This window comes from Schistocerca cancellata, chromosome 12, assembly GCF_023864275.1.
Source record: "Schistocerca cancellata isolate TAMUIC-IGC-003103 chromosome 12, iqSchCanc2.1, whole genome shotgun sequence".
In the NCBI taxonomy this organism is placed as follows: Eukaryota; Metazoa; Arthropoda; class Insecta; order Orthoptera; family Acrididae; genus Schistocerca; species Schistocerca cancellata.
In genome coordinates, this window is record NC_064637.1 from 130365394 (window position 1) to 130383869 (window position 18476).

The 18476-nt window shown below is 44.3% G+C and overlaps 1 protein-coding gene across 1 annotated transcript in view; it reads left to right on the forward strand.

Moving 5' to 3' along the window:
* The window catches only part of LOC126109744 (chymotrypsin-1-like), a 95995-nt gene that overhangs the window by 69844 nt on the left and 7675 nt on the right, over positions 1–18476 (forward strand). Inside the window, exon 4 of the mRNA XM_049914799.1 lies at positions 13362–13497. Within this exon, the coding sequence (XP_049770756.1) occupies positions 13362–13497 (136 nt within the window). The remainder of the gene's footprint in view (positions 1–13361; positions 13498–18476) is intronic.

Below are 18476 nucleotides of genomic sequence, written 5' to 3' on the forward strand. Positions count from 1 at the left end.
AGCGAGGGTGGAATTGTGCCAAACGGGTGCCGAGTACTCCGCAGTGGAGAAACATAAAGCTAAAGCTGACGTGCGGAGAACTGTAGGTTGCGCTCCCCATCTGCTATTTGTTAGCTTGCGGATGATGATGTACCTGGCACTCACTTTCATCTTTGTGGCCAAACAGTGTTCCTTGTAGGTGAGAGCACGGTCAAGTTTAATCCCAAGATATTTTGGTGTGTCGCAGTGAGATAGATGTTGTCCCTTCCAGCTTACGTTGAGTTTCCTCCTTGCTTCCTTATTACGTAGGTGAAAAGCACAGACCTGGGTTTTTGCTGGGTTTGGTTTCAGGTGGTTATTATCATAATAGTCACCCAGCTTTTCAATCGCTAAAGTTAATTTACTTTCTACCTCTTCAAAGGTTTTTCCCTGGGTGGCAACGACTGTATCGTCTGCATAGATGAAGGAGCGAGCGTCCATGCTGATCGGTTGGTCATTGGTATAAATACACTCCTGGAAACGGAAAAAAGAACACATTGACACCGGTGTGTCAGACCCACCATACTTGCTCCGGACACTGCGAGAGGGCTGTACAAGCAATGATCACACGCACGGCACAGCGGACACACCAGGAACCGCGGTGTTGGCCGTCGAATGGCGCTAGCTGCGCAGCATTTGTGCACCGCCGCCGTCAGTGTCAGCCAGTTTGCCGTGGCATACGGAGCTCCATCGCAGTCTTTAACACTGGTAGCATGCCGCGACAGCGTGGACGTGAACCGTATGTGCAGTTGACGGACTTTGAGCGAGGGCGTATAGTGGGCATGCGGGAGGCCGGGTGGACGTACCGCCGAATTGCTCAACACGTGGGGCGTGAGGTCTCCACAGTACATCGATGTTGTCGCCAGTGGTCGGCGGAAGGTGCACGTGCCCGTCGACCTGGGACCGGACCGCAGCGACGCACGGATGCACGCCAAGACCGTAGGATCCTACGCAGTGCCGTAGGGGACCGCACCGCCACTTCCCAGCAAATTAGGGACACTGTTGCTCCTGGGGTATCGGCGAGGACCATTCGCAACCGTCTCCATGAAGCTGGGCTACGGTCCCGCACACCGTTAGGCCGTCTTCCGCTCACGCCCCAACATCGTGCAGCCCGCCTCCAGTGGTGTCGCGACAGGCGTGAATGGAGGGACGAATGGAGACGTGTCGTCTTCAGCGATGAGAGTCGCTTCTGCCTTGGTGCCAATGATGGTCGTATGCGTGTTTGGCGCCGTGCAGGTGAGCGCCACAATCAGGACTGCATACGACCGAGGCACACAGGGCCAACACCCGGCATCATGGTGTGGGGAGCGATCTCCTACACTGGCCGTACACCACTGGTGATCGTCGAGGGGACACTGAATAGTGCACGGTATATCCAAACCCTCATCGAACCCATCGTTCTACCATTCCTAGACCGGCAAGGGAACTTGCTGTTCCAACAGGACAATGCACGTCCGCATGTATCCCGTGCCACCCAACGTGCTCTAGAAGGTGTAAGTCAACTACCCTGGCCAGCAAGATCTCCGGATCTGTCCCCCATTGAGCATGTTTGGGACTGGATGAAGCGTCGTCTCACGCGGTCTGCACGTCCAGCACGAACGCTGGTCCAACTGAGGCGCCAGGTGGAAATGGCATGGCAAGCCGTTCCACAGGACTACATCCAGCATCTCTACGATCGTCTCCATGGGAGAATAGCAGCCTGCATTGCTGCGAAAGGTGGATATACACTGTACTAGTGCCGACATTGTGCATGCTCTGTTGCCTGTGTCTATGTGCGTGTGGTTCTGTCAGTGTGATCATGTGATGTATCTGACCCCAGGAATGTGTCAATAAAGTTTCCCCTTCCTGGGACAATGAATTCACGGTGTTCTTATTTCAATTTCCAGGAGTGTATTATACAGCAATGGGGCGAGGACGCTACCTTGAGGTCGGCAGTTTTTCTGGGTCCGTCATCGGCTCTTCCTCGACTGCAGCGTGACATAATACCGTCTATTCTGCAACAGGCACTGGATGAATTGCGCCAGTCGGTAGTCTTTTGTGGTGTTATATATTTTTGATATTAACTTATTGTGGTTTATGGTGTCGTAAGCTGCTGTAAGGTCGATAAAGGCTGCACCTGTAATTTGTTTCCGCTCGTATCCATCTTCTATGTACTGTGTAAGGTTGAGGATTTGTCCACATGGTAGCGAGGTGGTACTAGGTTGTTGCACTGAATCAACGCAGTGTGTTGGATTGACATGCAATCGTGACAGAATAGTGGAAGTAACTATTATCCAGAATGAATTTTCACTCTGCAGCGAAGTGTGCGCTGATATTAAACTTCCTGGCAGATTAAAACTTCGTGCCGGCCGGACACTCGAACTCAGGACCGCCAGAGTTCGAGTCTCAGTCCGGCACAGAGGTTTAATCTCCCTGGAAGTTTCAGGAACTATTATTTTTGGTCGTGCCCACGACTACGCCACGAATGAAGTTGACAGAGTTCGTGATGTATCAGTCGGACTGTCGAACGTGTTGTCTACAGGGTACGGCGTACCGCTTGCAGCAGAGTAACACAGTGTAAGGACAGCGTTCGTAAGAATATCCTAACCCATCAGCAATTGCTATTGGTGTCACTAGATCATGTCCATTGTTCTCAATTTCTGAACAAACATTGCTGATGGAACTGCACGCATTTGCAGCCCTTGGTCACTGAGGCACACGAAGATACCAGTCTTTAGTCTACATCCACACACATACGGCGTAAGCCACCGTACCGTGCCCGGGAGATGGTACCTTGCACCACTACTATTAATTTCTTTTCCTCTTCCGCTCGCAGATAGGGAAAGGGAAAAACGACACAAGCCCTAATTTTTCTGATCTTATCTTCGTGGTCTTTTAAAATATAACTTTCTATTTACATTACTTGAAAGAATGTTAAATCCTGTTAAATACAGAGAATATTTTATAATTGAGATGACTTCTATTGACAGTAAATCGTAACTTTTATGAGTTAAGTTAGCAACATGAGATTTACCTTTTGTAGTTCCTGTAGCAAAGTTCTGGAAGAAGTCATTCGGCGGTAAATATATCGTTTTTGGTTTGTATGATGGTTAGCTTTTAAAGAGCAGGGTAAAACTTTGCAAAGAAAAGTATTTTTTCTTATCAGTGTCCAGAAGTGGGGACGACTAATGGTGAGATATAGAATATCTGAGACTCTGGAAATCTAACTACTAAATAATTTTTTTGTGAAAGCCTTTTTTACAACAATTCAGATTATTATTTAGAAAAATTATGTCGTACATTTACAAGTTTCATGGCGGACATCTTCTGCAAAGAAAACACAATGGAATTTGCCAACTTGACGGTGAAAATTTGTTATCGTTAATAAAGTTTAATATTTCCTATTTAGAAATTAGAATGCTCATCAGCAGAGCAAATCATTGTGGGAAATAATAATATCGTGGTAATTGCGATGAATAATACGTCGTAAGATAAAAATAATGATTACAATATTAAGAAATAGAACTCACTAGAGCTAAAATGTCTGACAAGATAGAATGTGATAGTTCGAGAGGCTAACAGAAAAGCGCTAGAACAATAAAGAGCCCAAAATCGGTCACGCATCGTAATTTATAGTAGTAACAGAAGTGTTAATGCAGAGCCGATCACAGTAAGCTTGGCATTAACACTCAATCATCGTTACATGATCGCTGCAGTTAACGCAAAATATATCTTTCCTTTGACATAAATAATTAACCATTTCTACCGAGTCACGTGAGGCGTTATTTCACAGTTCGCGCGAAATATATGTTGGTGTCAGTAGAGTTTATCCGCCATCGGCCTCAAATTCAGATTGTCTGAATTTCCACAATAGTGCATCGCGAAGAAAGCTCGCCTTCCCTCCAGGGATTCCCATGTAGTCCACGAAGCATCTCTATAATACCTGCATGCTGACCGAACCTATCAGAACGAATCTTAAAGTACGCCTCTGAATTAGTTCGATGTCTTCCTTTAATCCGACCTGCTGGTGATCCCAAACACTCGAACGGTATTCAAGAATGGGTGCACTAGCGTTCTGCATGCCATCTCCTTTGTAGATGAGCTACACTGTACCGAAAATTCTCCCAACAGATCGAAGTGGACCATTTGCCTTCCCTACTACCAATCTCACGTGCTAATTCCTTTTCATATTGCATTGCAAAGTTACGCCTAGACGTTGAATCAACGAGACTGTGTCAGGCCGCACTCCACCAATGTTTTGTTCGAACGTCACCGGATTTTTTTCTCCTACTGATTCACGTTAATTTATATTTTTCTACAGTTAGAGCTAGATGCCATTCATCACACCAACTACAAATTTTGCCTAGTTCATCTCGTATATTCTTACAGTCTCTCTGTAACCTCCCCCTCACTTATCGACCTTAATGACAGTGAAAAATTAAACCGCGTGTACCTAATGGAAATTTGGGAAAAGCAATCGTCTCCGAAGTTAATCTGTCGGTAAAGAGGGAGGAAAGGGTTACATCTAAATGGAAGGAAAGGTGCTAATGAAACTGTTGGAAATTAATTTTGAAAAGGGGTAAAGTTAATAAAGAAAGTAAATGTGCAGCCATTACATTAACAATTAACTAGCAGTAATTAGGTATTTGAGATTTGGGGGAAATTACGGTCGCCAGTCCTAAGGACAATTACTAGAGTAACTGAAAAAGGTTATTAGACATATAATTAGCACTAGAAGTGTGGCAACTGAAGGTTGACACGTGTAGTGTGAAAACTGAAAGTTTGTCAGAAGTAATAAATTTCGCTACACCCTGACTTAATTTAGCAAAAAAATTAATAAAACCGGAAAATCGAAAGTTAATTTAGTGACTGAAGTTAATAGTGAGCTTTCTTTCTGAAGCACATCGAAATTCAGTAAAATACGGTTAGTCTTGGACTACCTCAACAATCATTTCAAAAGCTACTTGAATCTACGCAATTTAGAAAGAAGAGATTTAACTTTGAACTTTAATTAAATGATTCTGAACAATTAACAATAGTGAAATTTAGTACGTACCAAGCTGAGCTGCAGTCACTGGTAAGCTAAAATATGGTAACAAAACTCGCACTCTTAATTTGTGCTTGTGTAATCTAAGTATTGTAGCCAGCTATGAATACTTTAACTGAACTTTGAAATTAAAACAGTGAAATGCTATATTATTATTTTAATGCTGGCGTTTGAATTTCAACGACACTCGGGTTCGTTCCGGAAAAGGAAGGGACCCTGCTTGGTAATGGAATTTGGACAATGAGCAACAAATGTTCATGCTAAGTTGCTGTAATTACAGTTACGAAAATGGTACAGTTTGAAAAGCTGAGGTCTGCCATACAGTTCTAAAACTTTACGTGCTCCCAGTCTTCCTTGTTGGTTGATTGAAGGTTTGAAGCCGTCGACCGAGGAGGTGGCGACAGTCACTCATTGTCGGCCGTCGCTGTTGCAGAAGCTGGATGTTGGCGCGCCTTCTTCTCGACACGGTCACCAGGCGAAACGGGCTCTTGATGTTCGCCAGCTAATGCTTCCCGTCCGCGACACCATGTCAGAAACTATCATCGCGAGTCGAGCGCAATTACATGGTGCCAAACCCCGAAAGCGCGGCAACTCGCGGGAGCGTCACACAACACACCTGCTCCACTGCACTACCCCAGCCAGACTCCCCCTCTCCTTGCCCGCGCTCCACGCGGCAGAGTTAACACTACCAAAGATCCTACACACTTTGATTCTTCACACGACCTATCGACGTATTCGTTCGATAGCATAGTTTCCCTAGGCAAGACCCAGCGTAAAAATACAAATAATATTTACGAAACAAACCAATTAGACATCGACATAAATGCATATATATATATATATATATATATATAACAGATAGTAAAACAATTACAATATCTAAAGACACAGAAATGTCATATATTCAGGTAACAAAAATAAGGAAAACAAATTTATAGTACAATAGATGGAAATAGGAGGATATTCATTTCCGGCGTTACATCTCAACGACAACACCTTCCCGCACATCACAGCATCATCAGCAAACAGACACAGATTGCTGCTCGGCCTCTGTCAGATCATTTGTGTACATAGAAAATAACGGCAGTCCTATTATACTTCCATGGCGCACTGCTGACAATACTCTTGTCTCTGACAAACACTTTCCCTCAATGGCAACATAGTGGGTCCTGTTCATTAAGAAGTTTTCGAGCCATCCACATATCTGGGAACATATTCCGCATGGTCATACCTTCATCAACGGCCTGCAGTGGGGCATCGTGTCCCACGATTTTCCGAAGTCTAGGAACATGGAATGATGGTCGCCATTCATCGATGGAAATGGAAATGAGCGTATGGCGTCATTGGCCGGGAGGCCCTTTACAGGGCAGGTCCGGCCGTCTTGGGGCAGGTCTTATTACATTTGACGCCACATTGGGCGACCTGCGCGCCGGTTGGGGATGAAATGATGATGAAGACAACACAACACCCAGTCCTTGAGCGGGGAAAATCCCCAACCCAGCCGGGAGTCGAACCCGGGCCCCTTAGGACGGCAGTCCGTCACGCTGACCATTCAGCTATCGGGGCAAACGCCATTCATCGGTAACTCGCAGGATATCGTGCGAGAAGAGGGCAAGCGGTGTTTGGCATGAACGATGCGTTCTAAATCCGTGCTCGTATGTGGGCAGAAGCTTTTCCGTTTCAAGGAACTTTGTTATACTTGAACTGAGAATATGTTGCAGAATGCTGCAGCAAATCGATTTCAAGGATACTGGTCTGTAATTTCGCGTTGCTGTTCTTATATACAGGACTGATCTGTGCATTTTTCCAGTCCTTTGGCACTTAGCGCTGAGCGAGAGACAGGTCGAACTGCACTGAAAGTGCACGTAACTTACTGGAGTCTGGCCGGAGGCGTATAATTCGTCCTAAGCGCTGCGAATTTGTCTCTATTCAAATGATCCAAGGTGTCGAGTGTACTGTTGATCCAGTGAGACGTTTAACCCCCAGTGTGTGTGAGGTGTCAGGCCAGAGGTGATTCTGTGAAGTTTAGTTTGCGTTGTCGAACCGTGACTTGTGCCTATTCGTTCAGGTTGCCGTGAACATGAACCAGAATGATGATTTGAACATTCTTGCCCTTTCTTCTACATGTTCATTATGGGCATTCTGTAGCACTCACGCCTTCCAAGATGACAATAGCTCTGCTGGCAGTGCTCCACATATACGTATGGTCCTGATTTCACCAACACTTAGCCACCTCGTAGTACTTCGAGTGGCCTGCTAAATCACCTCATCTTAATCCCACAGAAAATACATGGAACCGTTTGATATAGTGGACGATATGAAGCAGTCAACATCATCCCAGTCTGGTAGCGGCGCGGGATTAGCCGAGCGGTCTTGGGCGCTGCAGTCATGGACTGTGCGGCTGGTCCCAGCGGAGGTTCGAGTCCTCCCTCGAGCATGGGTGTGTGTGTTTGTCCTTAGGATAATTTAGGTTAAGTAGTGTGTAAGCTTAGGGACTGATGACCTTAGCAGTGAAATTCCATAAGATTTCACACACATTTTAACTTTTTTTGAACCAGTCTCGTAGCTCTGTGTGATCGTATCAGCAATGAGTGGCATCAGAATTTTACCTAAAGACTCTTGTAGACTGCCATTCTCGTCGAATAGAGGCAATTACCAAAGCTAGAGGCGACATTATACGCTACTAGAGAACCCAGCAACGCTTTGCAATCGCTAAATATCTGCGCGAATTGGATATACACTGAAGCGCCAAAGAAACTGATGTAGGCATGCGTACTCAAATACAAATTGTATTCAAATACACATACAGGCAGAATACGGCACTCCGGTCGGCAATGCCTGTATAAGACAAGTGTGCTGTTATTAGATCGGTTACTCCTGCTACAGTGGCAGGTTATCAAGATTTAAGTGACCTTGAACGTGGTGTTACAGTCGGCGCACGAGCGATGGGACACAGCATCTCCGAGGTAGCGATGGAGTAGGGATTTTCTCGTACTACAATTACACGAGGTACCGTGAATATCAGGAATCAGGGAACATCAAATCTTCGACACCGCTGATACCGGAAAAAAATCCTGCAAAAACGGGACCAACAACGGCTGAAGACAATCGTTCGACATGACAGAAGTTCAACCCTTCCGCAAACTGCTACAGATTTCAGCGCTGGACCACCAACAAGTGTCAGATTGCGTATCATTCAACGAAACATCTTTAGGAGCTGAAGGCCCATTCTTGTACCCCTGATGAATACACGACACAAAGCTTTACGCCTCGCCTGGGCCCGTCAACGCCGACATTGGACTGTTGATGACAGGAAACATGTCGCCTGGTCGGCCGAATCTCGTTTCAAATTGTATCGAGCGGATGGACGCGTACGGGTATGGAGACAACCTCATGAGCCCTTGGAACCTGGATGTCAGCAGGGGACTGTTCAAGCTGGTAGAGGCTCTGTAACGGTGTGGGGAGTATACAGTTGGAATGACATGGCACCCCTGATGCGTGTAGATACGACTGACAGGTGACACGTATGTAAGCACTCCTGTCGGTTCACCTGCATCAGTTCATGTCCATTGTGCATTCCGACGAACTTGGGCGACACCCCATACGCCAATAATTGCTACACAGTGGCCGCAGGAACACTATTTTGAGTTTAAACACTTCCGCTGGCCATCAAACTCCCCAGACATGAACATTATGGAGCATACCTGGGATGACTTACAACATGCTTTTCAGAAGAGATCTTCATCTCCTCGTACTCTCGCTGATTTATGGACAACCCTTTAGGAGTCATGGTGTCAATTCCCTACAGCGCTACTTCAGACATTAGTCGTGTCCACGCCACGTCGTGATGCGGCACTTCTGCGTGCTCTCGGGGGCCCTACACGATATTAGGCAGGTGTACCAGTTTCTTTGGCTCTTCAGTGTATGTCCTTGTCTCATTCTTCCCCCTCTCTGTCCATCGCCTCTTCCCTCCCTTACCGTACTTATCCTTCCCTTCTCGTTGTCCACGACCTCTTCCTCCCACTCTCTTTGTGCGTCTGCTCCCTGCCGCCCCCCCTCTCGTCCATCTCTTCCTCCTCCCACATACCTCTGTCCATCGCCTCTCCCTCCCCCTCTCTGTCCATCACCACCTCCTGCCTCCCTCTCTCTGCCCATCTCTCTCTCTCTCTCTCTCTCTGTCAATCTCCTCCTCTCTCCCTCGATCTTTCCACATCCTCCTCCTTCATTTCTCTCTGTCCATCTCCTCATTCACCGCCTCTGTCCATCCCCCCCCCCCCCCCCACTGCATCTCCTCCGCTCCCTCTCTTGATCTTGCCCATTGTTTGTTATTGCATACGAAACCGTGACAGGAAATTGAAGCCGCTTAAAATGAGTGGGTAAATTGCATGGGATCATTGTTGTATACAATATGAGAGACATCTCCAGCTGTTGCATCTGTCGGGATAATAGCTTCAATGATAGTATTTTGCATAGTTTTAATGTGGACATGGGAACGTTTACAAATTTCTGGACGATTCAGATTCCGTTGTAGTATCTAATTTTTAGCCAGTACACCATAAATACAAATCTCCTGTATTCTTTTAAAACTGACTGCGAGGAAGAAAACAATACTGCACATTTTTGTGTATACAATTTTTCTTTAAAATTGTATACAATAAAAACGAATATGCTGGGTGATCAAAAAGTCAGTATAAATTTGAAAACTGAATAAATCACGGAATAATGTAGATAGAGAGGTAAAAATTGACACACGTGCTTGGAACGACATGAGGTTTTATTAGAACTAAAAAAATGCAAAAGTTCAAAAAATGTCCGACAGATGGCGCTTCATCTGATCAGTATAGCAATAATTAGCATAACAAAGTTAGACAAAGCAAAGATGATGTTCTTTACAGGAAATGCTCAATATGTCCACCATCATCCCTCAACAATAGCTGTAGTCGAGGAATAATGTTGTGAACAGCACTGCAAAGCATGTCCGGAGTTATGGTGAGGCATTGGCGTTGGATGTTGTCTTTCAGCATCCCTAGAGATGTCGGTCGATCACGATACACTTGCGACTTCAGGTAACCCCAAAGCCAATAATCGCACGGGCTGAGGTCAGGGACCTGGGAGTCCAAGCATGACGAAAGTGGCGGCTGAGCACACGATCATCACAAAACGACTCGCGCAAGAGATATTTCACGCGCCTAGCAATATAGGGTGTTTTTGTTTGGTTCTAATAAAACCCTATGTCATTCCAAGCATGTGTGTCAATTTTTACCTATCTACATTATTCCGTGGTTTAGTAAGTTTTCAAATTTATACTGACTCTTTGATCACCCGGTATATGGGACAAACAGTTTGTCTAACCATGTTATCGCAGTAAAAACTGACACCAACAAAGAAAACGAAACCGCATGTTTTAACAACACAGCACACCACAGCATTTCTTTCTCACAGTCGGTTTTAACAGAAAATTTTTGCTTAAAAAATGTATACTATGGCCGTCTGGATGATTATTAGAATATCGTGTAACAATTTGAAGTAAATTAGTCAAGAATTTTCTCATATTGTTGGAAATAACGCTTCCCCTTTTTATATTATGTGTGTAGATGTATAGAATCATACACACACATAAAAAAAGTTTTGCATCACCCCAGTTCTCAGAACTCCTGAAGAAAGTCGTTGACTGTGGGTAATGTATCACAGTCCCTTTGACTGTTCAGAGACGTCCCTAAACCCGTCCAAAGATGTAAACAACCATGCATGAGCAGCGCCTATTAGACGGAGAGGATCCGACAGGCGAACTGTTCCTGTTATTCCACCAGGAAGGAGGTACACGGCTCGTGTTGTCTGTAGTTAACCGTGCCTAGAATGTCAATACCGCGTCTCTATCGCGTCCGATTTGTTACTTTGTGCTAGGAAGTGTTCTCGACAAGAGAAGTGTCCAGGCGTCTCGGAATGAACCAAAGCGATGTTGTTCGCACATTGAGGAGGTACAGAGAGACAGGAACTGTCGATGACATGCCTCGCTCAGGCCGCCCAAGTGTTAATACTGCAGTGGATGACCGCCACCTACGGATTATGGCTTTGAGAAACCCTGACAGCAACGCCACCATGTTGAAAAATACTTTTCGTGCAACCACAGGACGTCGTGTTACGACTCGCACTGTGCGCAATAGGGTGCATGATGTGCAACTTTACTCCCGTCGTCCATGGCGAGGTCCATATGCCTTCTACCAGACTATCATCACAGACGTGTTTGGAGGCAACCCGGTCAGGCTGAACGCCTTAGACATACTCTCCAGCGAGTGCAGCAAGGTGGAGGTTCCCTGCTGTTTTGGGGTGGTTGGTTCAAATGGCTCTGAGCACTATGAATGCCGGGATGGTTCCTTTGAAAGGGTACGGCCGACTTCCTTCCCCATCCTTCCCTAATCCGATGAGACCGATGACCTCGCTGTCTGGTCTCCTTCCCCAAACAACCCAACCCAACCTGAGCACTATGGGATTTAACGTCTGAGGTCATTAGTCCCCTAGAACTTAGAACTACTTAAACCTGACTAACCTAAGGACATCACACACAACCATATACGAAGCAGGATTCGAGCCTGCGACCGTAGCGGTCGCGCTGTTCCAGACTGTAGCGCCTAGAACCGCTCGGCTACCCCGGCCGGCTTTTGGGGTGGCATTATGTGGGGGCGACTGTAGCGCCTAGAACCGCTCGGCCACCCCGGCCAGCTTTTGGGGTGGCATTATGTGGGGGCGACGTACGCCGCTGGTGGTCACGGAAGCCGCCGTAACGGCTGTACGATACGTGAATGCCATCCTCCGACCGCTAGTGCAACCATAGTGCATATTGGCGAGGTATTCGTCTTCATGGTCGACAGTTCGCTCCCTCGTAGTGCACATCATGTGAATGACTTCCTTCAAGATAACGACATCGCTTAACTAGAGTGCCCAGCATGTTCTCCAGGCATGAACCCTATCGAATATGCCTGGGATAGATTGAAAAGGCTGTTTATCGACAACGTGACCCTCCTACCACTTCGATGAACTTGTGGATAGTATGCCACGACGAATACAGGCATGCATCAATGCAAGAGGACGTGCTACTGGGTATTGGAGGTACCGATGTGTACAGCAGTCTGATCCACCACCTCTGAAGGTCTCGCTAATGGTGGTACAACATGCAATGTGTGGTTTTCATGAGCAATAAAAAGGGCGGAAATGATGTTTATGTTGATCTCTATTCCAATTTTCTGTACAGGTTCCGGAACTCCCGGAACCGAGGTGATGCAAAACTTTTTTTGATGTGTGTACGTTCATCCAAATGTTTATTCGAGTATCATCGGTCGAGAACTTTTCGCAATTTTTAGAAACAAAATTAGACAACTCTTACCGCAATACAGGATGGTCAGAAACAGCGTGAAAATCTTGTAAGGGTGTTGCGGGATAAGCTGTGCTGAGAAATAATTGTTAAGAAAAAAAATTCCTTACGTTGCGCCGTTTCACAGTTAATCATCATTGAAGTTAGCCAATCGGTTCGTTGAACGTGCAAATTCATGCAGCGCGCCAAGGACAGTGTCGACAAATGTGTTCTTCTTCCGGTTTCCTAAAACCTAACAAGAGAGTGAAACAAAAGTTGTACGTGGGAGGTACTAAGAATCGAACCTTTGCAGTCTTGTGTGGTTTCATCTCCGCTATGAGAACGGCTGACACTACTTGTATCTGGCGGAATGCTTGAGTTTTCACGCGCAACGGCCTGATTGGCCAAATTTCAATGCTACTTAAGTTGGAAATGGCACAATGTCTCGAATGGTTTTCTCAGCAGTTATTTCTCAGCACAACCCACCCTGCAACACCCTTACAAGCTTACCAGACTGTTTCTGACCGTCCCGTAGCAGTAGCCTATAGATTAGCGTGGAGCCTCTTGAGGTTGACTAATTTTTTTGTCCACTGTGTTTGCGAAGCTTTGATCAAATGGTTCACATGGCTCGGAGCACTATGGGACTTAACTTCTGAGGTCATCAGTCCCCTAGAACTTAGAACTACTTAAACCTAACTAACCTAAGTACATCACACACATCCATGCCCGAGGCAGGATTCGAACCTGCGACCGTAGAAGTCGCGCGGTTCCTGACTGTAACGCCTAGAACCGCTCGGCCACTCCGGCCGGCGAAGCTGTGATCACTAGAGTGACATGGATAGGATGCCCTCGCATTTTTTAAATAGAAATGCAACAGAAAAAGTTCTTCATGGAGTATTTCCCAATGAAATGTGAAAGCTGCGTAACCTAAATTGCTCTGTAACATCCTATCGGACATTTTGTCTCCAGGAGGCCTATCAACTTCTTGCGGATAACTGTGGGGAACCCCGACTACCAGAAAGCTACCAGCTACGATGTGGGCTACACGTACACCCACTTCTACTTTGACACGCTTGGGCTGGACCACGACATCGCCGTCGTCAGGGTAAGTGCTGTATCCATCAACTCTACGACCTATGGCCTGTACTTCGTATCAGTCGTGGCATTTTTTGTAGGGTATACTGAGAATTATGAATTTCGAAAGAAGAAAAAACAAAAGCTCGTAAAGTAGAAGCACAGCGAAAGTAACTTAGTAATGTACTTCCACCACAGTCTAAAATAACAGTTGCGTCACTTCTCCTCGATTTTGTTGCCTACTGCATCAACAGCGCGCCAAGCGGCCAGTAAGCAAAACTGTTGAGTTCGGCACGATCGTGAAAGCGAAATCGAATAGTAGTTCCCAGAATGAGATTTTCACTCTGCAGCGGAATGTACGTTGATATGAAACTTCCTACTTCTACCAGCACTTGCCCGCGAAAGGCAAAGGTCCCGAGTTCGAGTCTCGGTCCGGCACACAGTTTTAATCTGCCAGGAAGTTTCATTAAAAATTAACACTATTTCACAATATTATGAATTTGTCATGCACTAAATGTTAACAAATGTTAACTTAAGGACGTCCTGAGGCTGTACACATTTATCGTCACTGCTGTAAATAAACGTTAAGTTCTCCTTTCAGTTTTGCACAGTCAAAAAAAGGATATATTTAAGTAGTTTTTCAACTTTATGTATCATGAACTTGTTTGGCCTATTACAACCTGAGAACTTTTTCTGTTTACAAGTTCTGTAAAATATGTTTTATGAAAGTTCTGGAATCCAGTTTCCATGTTTACTATTACTTTGTCAATTATGTAGAATGCTAGCCTTCTTAATTTCTGAATACTTGCTTCTGTTTCATTAAAATTAATTTCAAATATTCGTGCAAGATTTATAAGGCTCTTAGCTTTCACTATGCATTTCAGAATGATTTTCTCACATCTTACTCTTTCAGCAGCCTTAATGCAGTTTTCAGTTTTGACTGTACAGCACCTTAAGTTCACAATTTTACTTTGCAAGATGTCAGATGAGATAGTTGTATGCTGGAAAATCAAATTGTACAGCTGCCATAGAAAAAGAAAAGTCTCACCATCCAGTATACTATATACCCCAATTGCTTGATTTAATGAATTATCATCCCACCCTTCATTGTTTATCACATCATTAAATACTGCTCTCAGGTCTGTATAGTGAAGAATAATAGTTTTGTACACCACATGAATGAAAATTCCTCCTTGTTTCATGATTGCTTGGTGGTTTAAATCCTTTTTCCCTCAGAAGTTCACTTGAGTTACTGGAACTGCTAAAAATGCGTGAAATGATTATAGATACGCGAGAAAAATTTTCACTTGCGTAATTTTTTTTACAATCATTGGAGAAGGCTTAGCTTCAACCGATGTACATAGCATTGGATGAAGAGAGCTTGTTTTACAATAGAATGAGCACTATAATTTTTCCCTGCCGTTGCACTGCAGCCGTCTTATGTTTGGTGTGATAATTTGTTTTTATCAGTATTCCAAGTGCTTAGCACTTGGAACAAAACAATGGCTATGCTTTGTACACTCCAGTCTCTGGATATGACTAAAACCCTATGAATCTCTCCTGTATTTCTCCTGATTCGTTATTTGCAAAACGAAGAGTTAGACTGATTTAACTTCTAGTTGAGACATGCATTGTTTTGTCGGCTTGTACGTATATTAAAGGACTATTTTATACATCACTTGAAATATGGTGTGTAACCAACATCAGTAATACAAACTATTAATTCATTCTGTGTGTCATAAAAAGTGGTTTTACAGAAACTATGGTCAGTTCTTACTGTACCTACCTGATGAACAGCTGCTGTAATATGTGAAATGCAACATTGATACTTTATAGCGTTCGAAAGGAAGTTTTAAAGACTCTCCTCACCTGCTTCCCACTTCCACCATTTAAAACCGTCATATACCCATTCCAAATAGAACACACTAAAAATAAAAGTTTGTTGCTTACAGCGCTGCCACTTAACCACGGTTTTGAGTTGTACCTGTAAAGAATAAGTGTAAAGTGCTTTTTCGCCGCAGTATCATAGCTCAAATTCCACTTTATTTATTTATTTTTTTTCAATTACAGGAAAAGGTACGACACCAACAATATTTCTTTACGTTTTCTATTGCACGTATTCATATTGTCAAATCTTTGTTCTACTTAATTACATTACAGCGACACTGTATAAGGAGTCGAAGTGTCACGAAAAAGCAACACATTTGAAACTTGTGAAATTGTCACAGTAAATAAGTGATTTACATCATCTGACCTACCAAAACATTCTTGGGCTGAGTGCTTAGGGCATACCTTTAAGTATGATTGTAGGTGTGAAATTCTTACTTTTTTTTTGCGGAGATATTTTTGACTCTTTGTTCATTTTTTGGGAAACTCGAATAGAAAAACAACTTAATGCACGACGGTGTGTCATCGGAAAAGTACTTAGATGCGCTTAATGGTTTAACACCCTGCATAAATTGGAGGAAATTAATCAGACTGTCACATATAAACTTTATCTGCATATGGACATAACACGAATATGCATACACTGACTGGCAGTTTACTCAAACAGACTTGCAAATTTATCTAGCATTTCTCTCTTAAACACATGGCCCAAAAAAAAAAAAAATCGCAGAAACAGAATTTGTTTAGTATGAGCACCAGATAAATCGATGAACTGCTGTACTATGCCAGATTTGCATCCAGTGACCAAAATTGGAAATAACTTTTTTCAGTTTACATCAGTTCTGCATTAACACATTAGCATATCTACAACGTTTCGCTGCCTTGTGATAATTACAGCCCATACTGGATCTCCATGAGGACCTGCACTTTTAACCCTGTCACCAAACTTTTTGGAGTGATAGAGTAAAGCTATAAGATAAGGTAGACATCCAAAAAAATGAGTTGTATGCCTTTCCATGACAGGACAAAATCACAGCTCAGCACCTCAAAGTAATTGTGTTGAATTGAGGAGGAGGAGATGTGTTGTTTATGCCATATAGTGCTTGTTTAGAATGCCAAAGTTGTTTCTGTAATTCACTGTCTTAATGTCAAGAACATCATTTCCGTTGATAAGTTTGCGAAGTTTACGTAGAAACTGTGGTGAGTGATCCAGTGGTGAGGATAGTTCAATGAGGGATGCAATCAGCCACACGGTGTCGAACAAAGTGGGCATCCATGTTTGGTTCAGGAAATTTTTTTTCGTGCAGTTGAAGACCTCATAAACGAGAACTATAATTTTGCAGTATACAGTGTTTCTAAGAAAATTCCACAAATTTCAGGATCGAGTTATCAAGAAATTGTTTCTGAAAAAATGAATTTTTGAAAACCGTGTGCTAATTGAGTGCTCACAGAGCAACAGAAAAAACTGTGTAAGGGCAGTGCAGTTGACTATTTTTCACTGTATAACAGAAATGATGATAATTTTCTAAGCGAGATAGTGATCAGCAATGAGACTTGAGTTGCTTATGAAACCACTCAATCAGTGGAATGGAGGCACACTGGTCACCAGTGAATATTAAAGCCAAGGAAATCTTGACACCTTGAAAAGACACGTTTGTAATCTTTTGGGAAGACAGGAGATTCTGCTATTAACAATAATGCAAAATCTCCACCAACATGGCACAAATTTTGCAATGGGATGCCACTTCGTTGTGCCAAAGCCAATGGTACCTGGAACACCAAGATGGTCAACCATCCGCGTGCTAACCAGGCCTGACATTGCTTCAACTGCAGTGATCAGGTAAATGTAAATGTCGTGTGACCAGGGCCTCCCGTCGGGTAGACCGTTCGCCTGGTGCAAGTCTTTCGATTTGACGCCACTTCGGCGACTTGCGCGTCGTTAGGGGTGAAATGATTAAGACAACACAACACCCAGTCCCTGAGCGAAGAAAATCTCCGACACAGCCGGGAATCGAACCCGCGCCCTTAGGATTGACATTCTGTCGCGCTGACTACTGAGCTACTGGGGGGGGGGGGGGCAGTGATCAGGTGAGAACTGGTGTTTGTAACACAACAAAGCGATTGGCAAATAGGCACTTACGAAACTGTTCACGTAATGCAGAATACGTCCCATGTAAAATTTGCAAATGGTATTGTTTTGATTCATGACAATGGTCGACCTCATCCTGTAAACAAGACAAGACAACTCTTATAGGGCTCTTGTTGCAGCCAGAATGAGCACCCTCCATACAACACTTACCTTGCCCCTAACGCCTTTTATTTCCTTTAGCACCTGAAAATGTTTCATGGTAGTAAAAAAACTCTACAACAATGTCGAGCTCAAAGAACATATTGCTGTGGCAAGTGCCTACAGAATGGTGAAACTACACTATTCAATCAAAAGTATCCAGGCGCCTATTAGTGAACATAAATACACTATGCAATCAAAAGTATCTGGACAGCTGGCTGAAAATGACTTAAAAGTTCGTTGCGCCCTCCATCATTAATGCTGGAATTCAGTATGGTGTTGGCCCACCCTTAGCCATGGTGACAACTTCCAATTTTGCAGGCATACATTGTCAGGTGCTGGAAGCTTTCTTGGGGAATGGCAACCCATTCTTCACGGAGTGCTGCACTGAGGAGAGATATCAATGCCGGTCGGTGAGGCCTAGCACGATGTCGGCGATCCAAAACAACCCAAAGGTGATGTATAGGATTCAGGTCAGGAATCTGTGCAGGCTCGTCCATTACAGGGCTGTTATTGTCATGTAACCTCTCCACCACAGGCCGTGCATTATGAACAGGTGCTCGATCGTGTTGAAAGATGCAGTCGTCATCCCCAAATTGCTCTTCAAGGGTGGGAAGCAAGAAGTTGCTTAAAACATCAGTGTAGTCCTGTGCTGTGGTAGTGCCATGCAAAACAACAAGGGGTGCAAGCCCCCTCCATGTAAAACACAACCACATCATAGCACCTCCACCTCCAAATTTTAGTGTTTGCACTACACACGTTGGCAGATGTTCACCAGGCCTTGCAATCGGATCGCCACATTGTGTACCGTGATTCATCATTCCAGACAAGGTCTT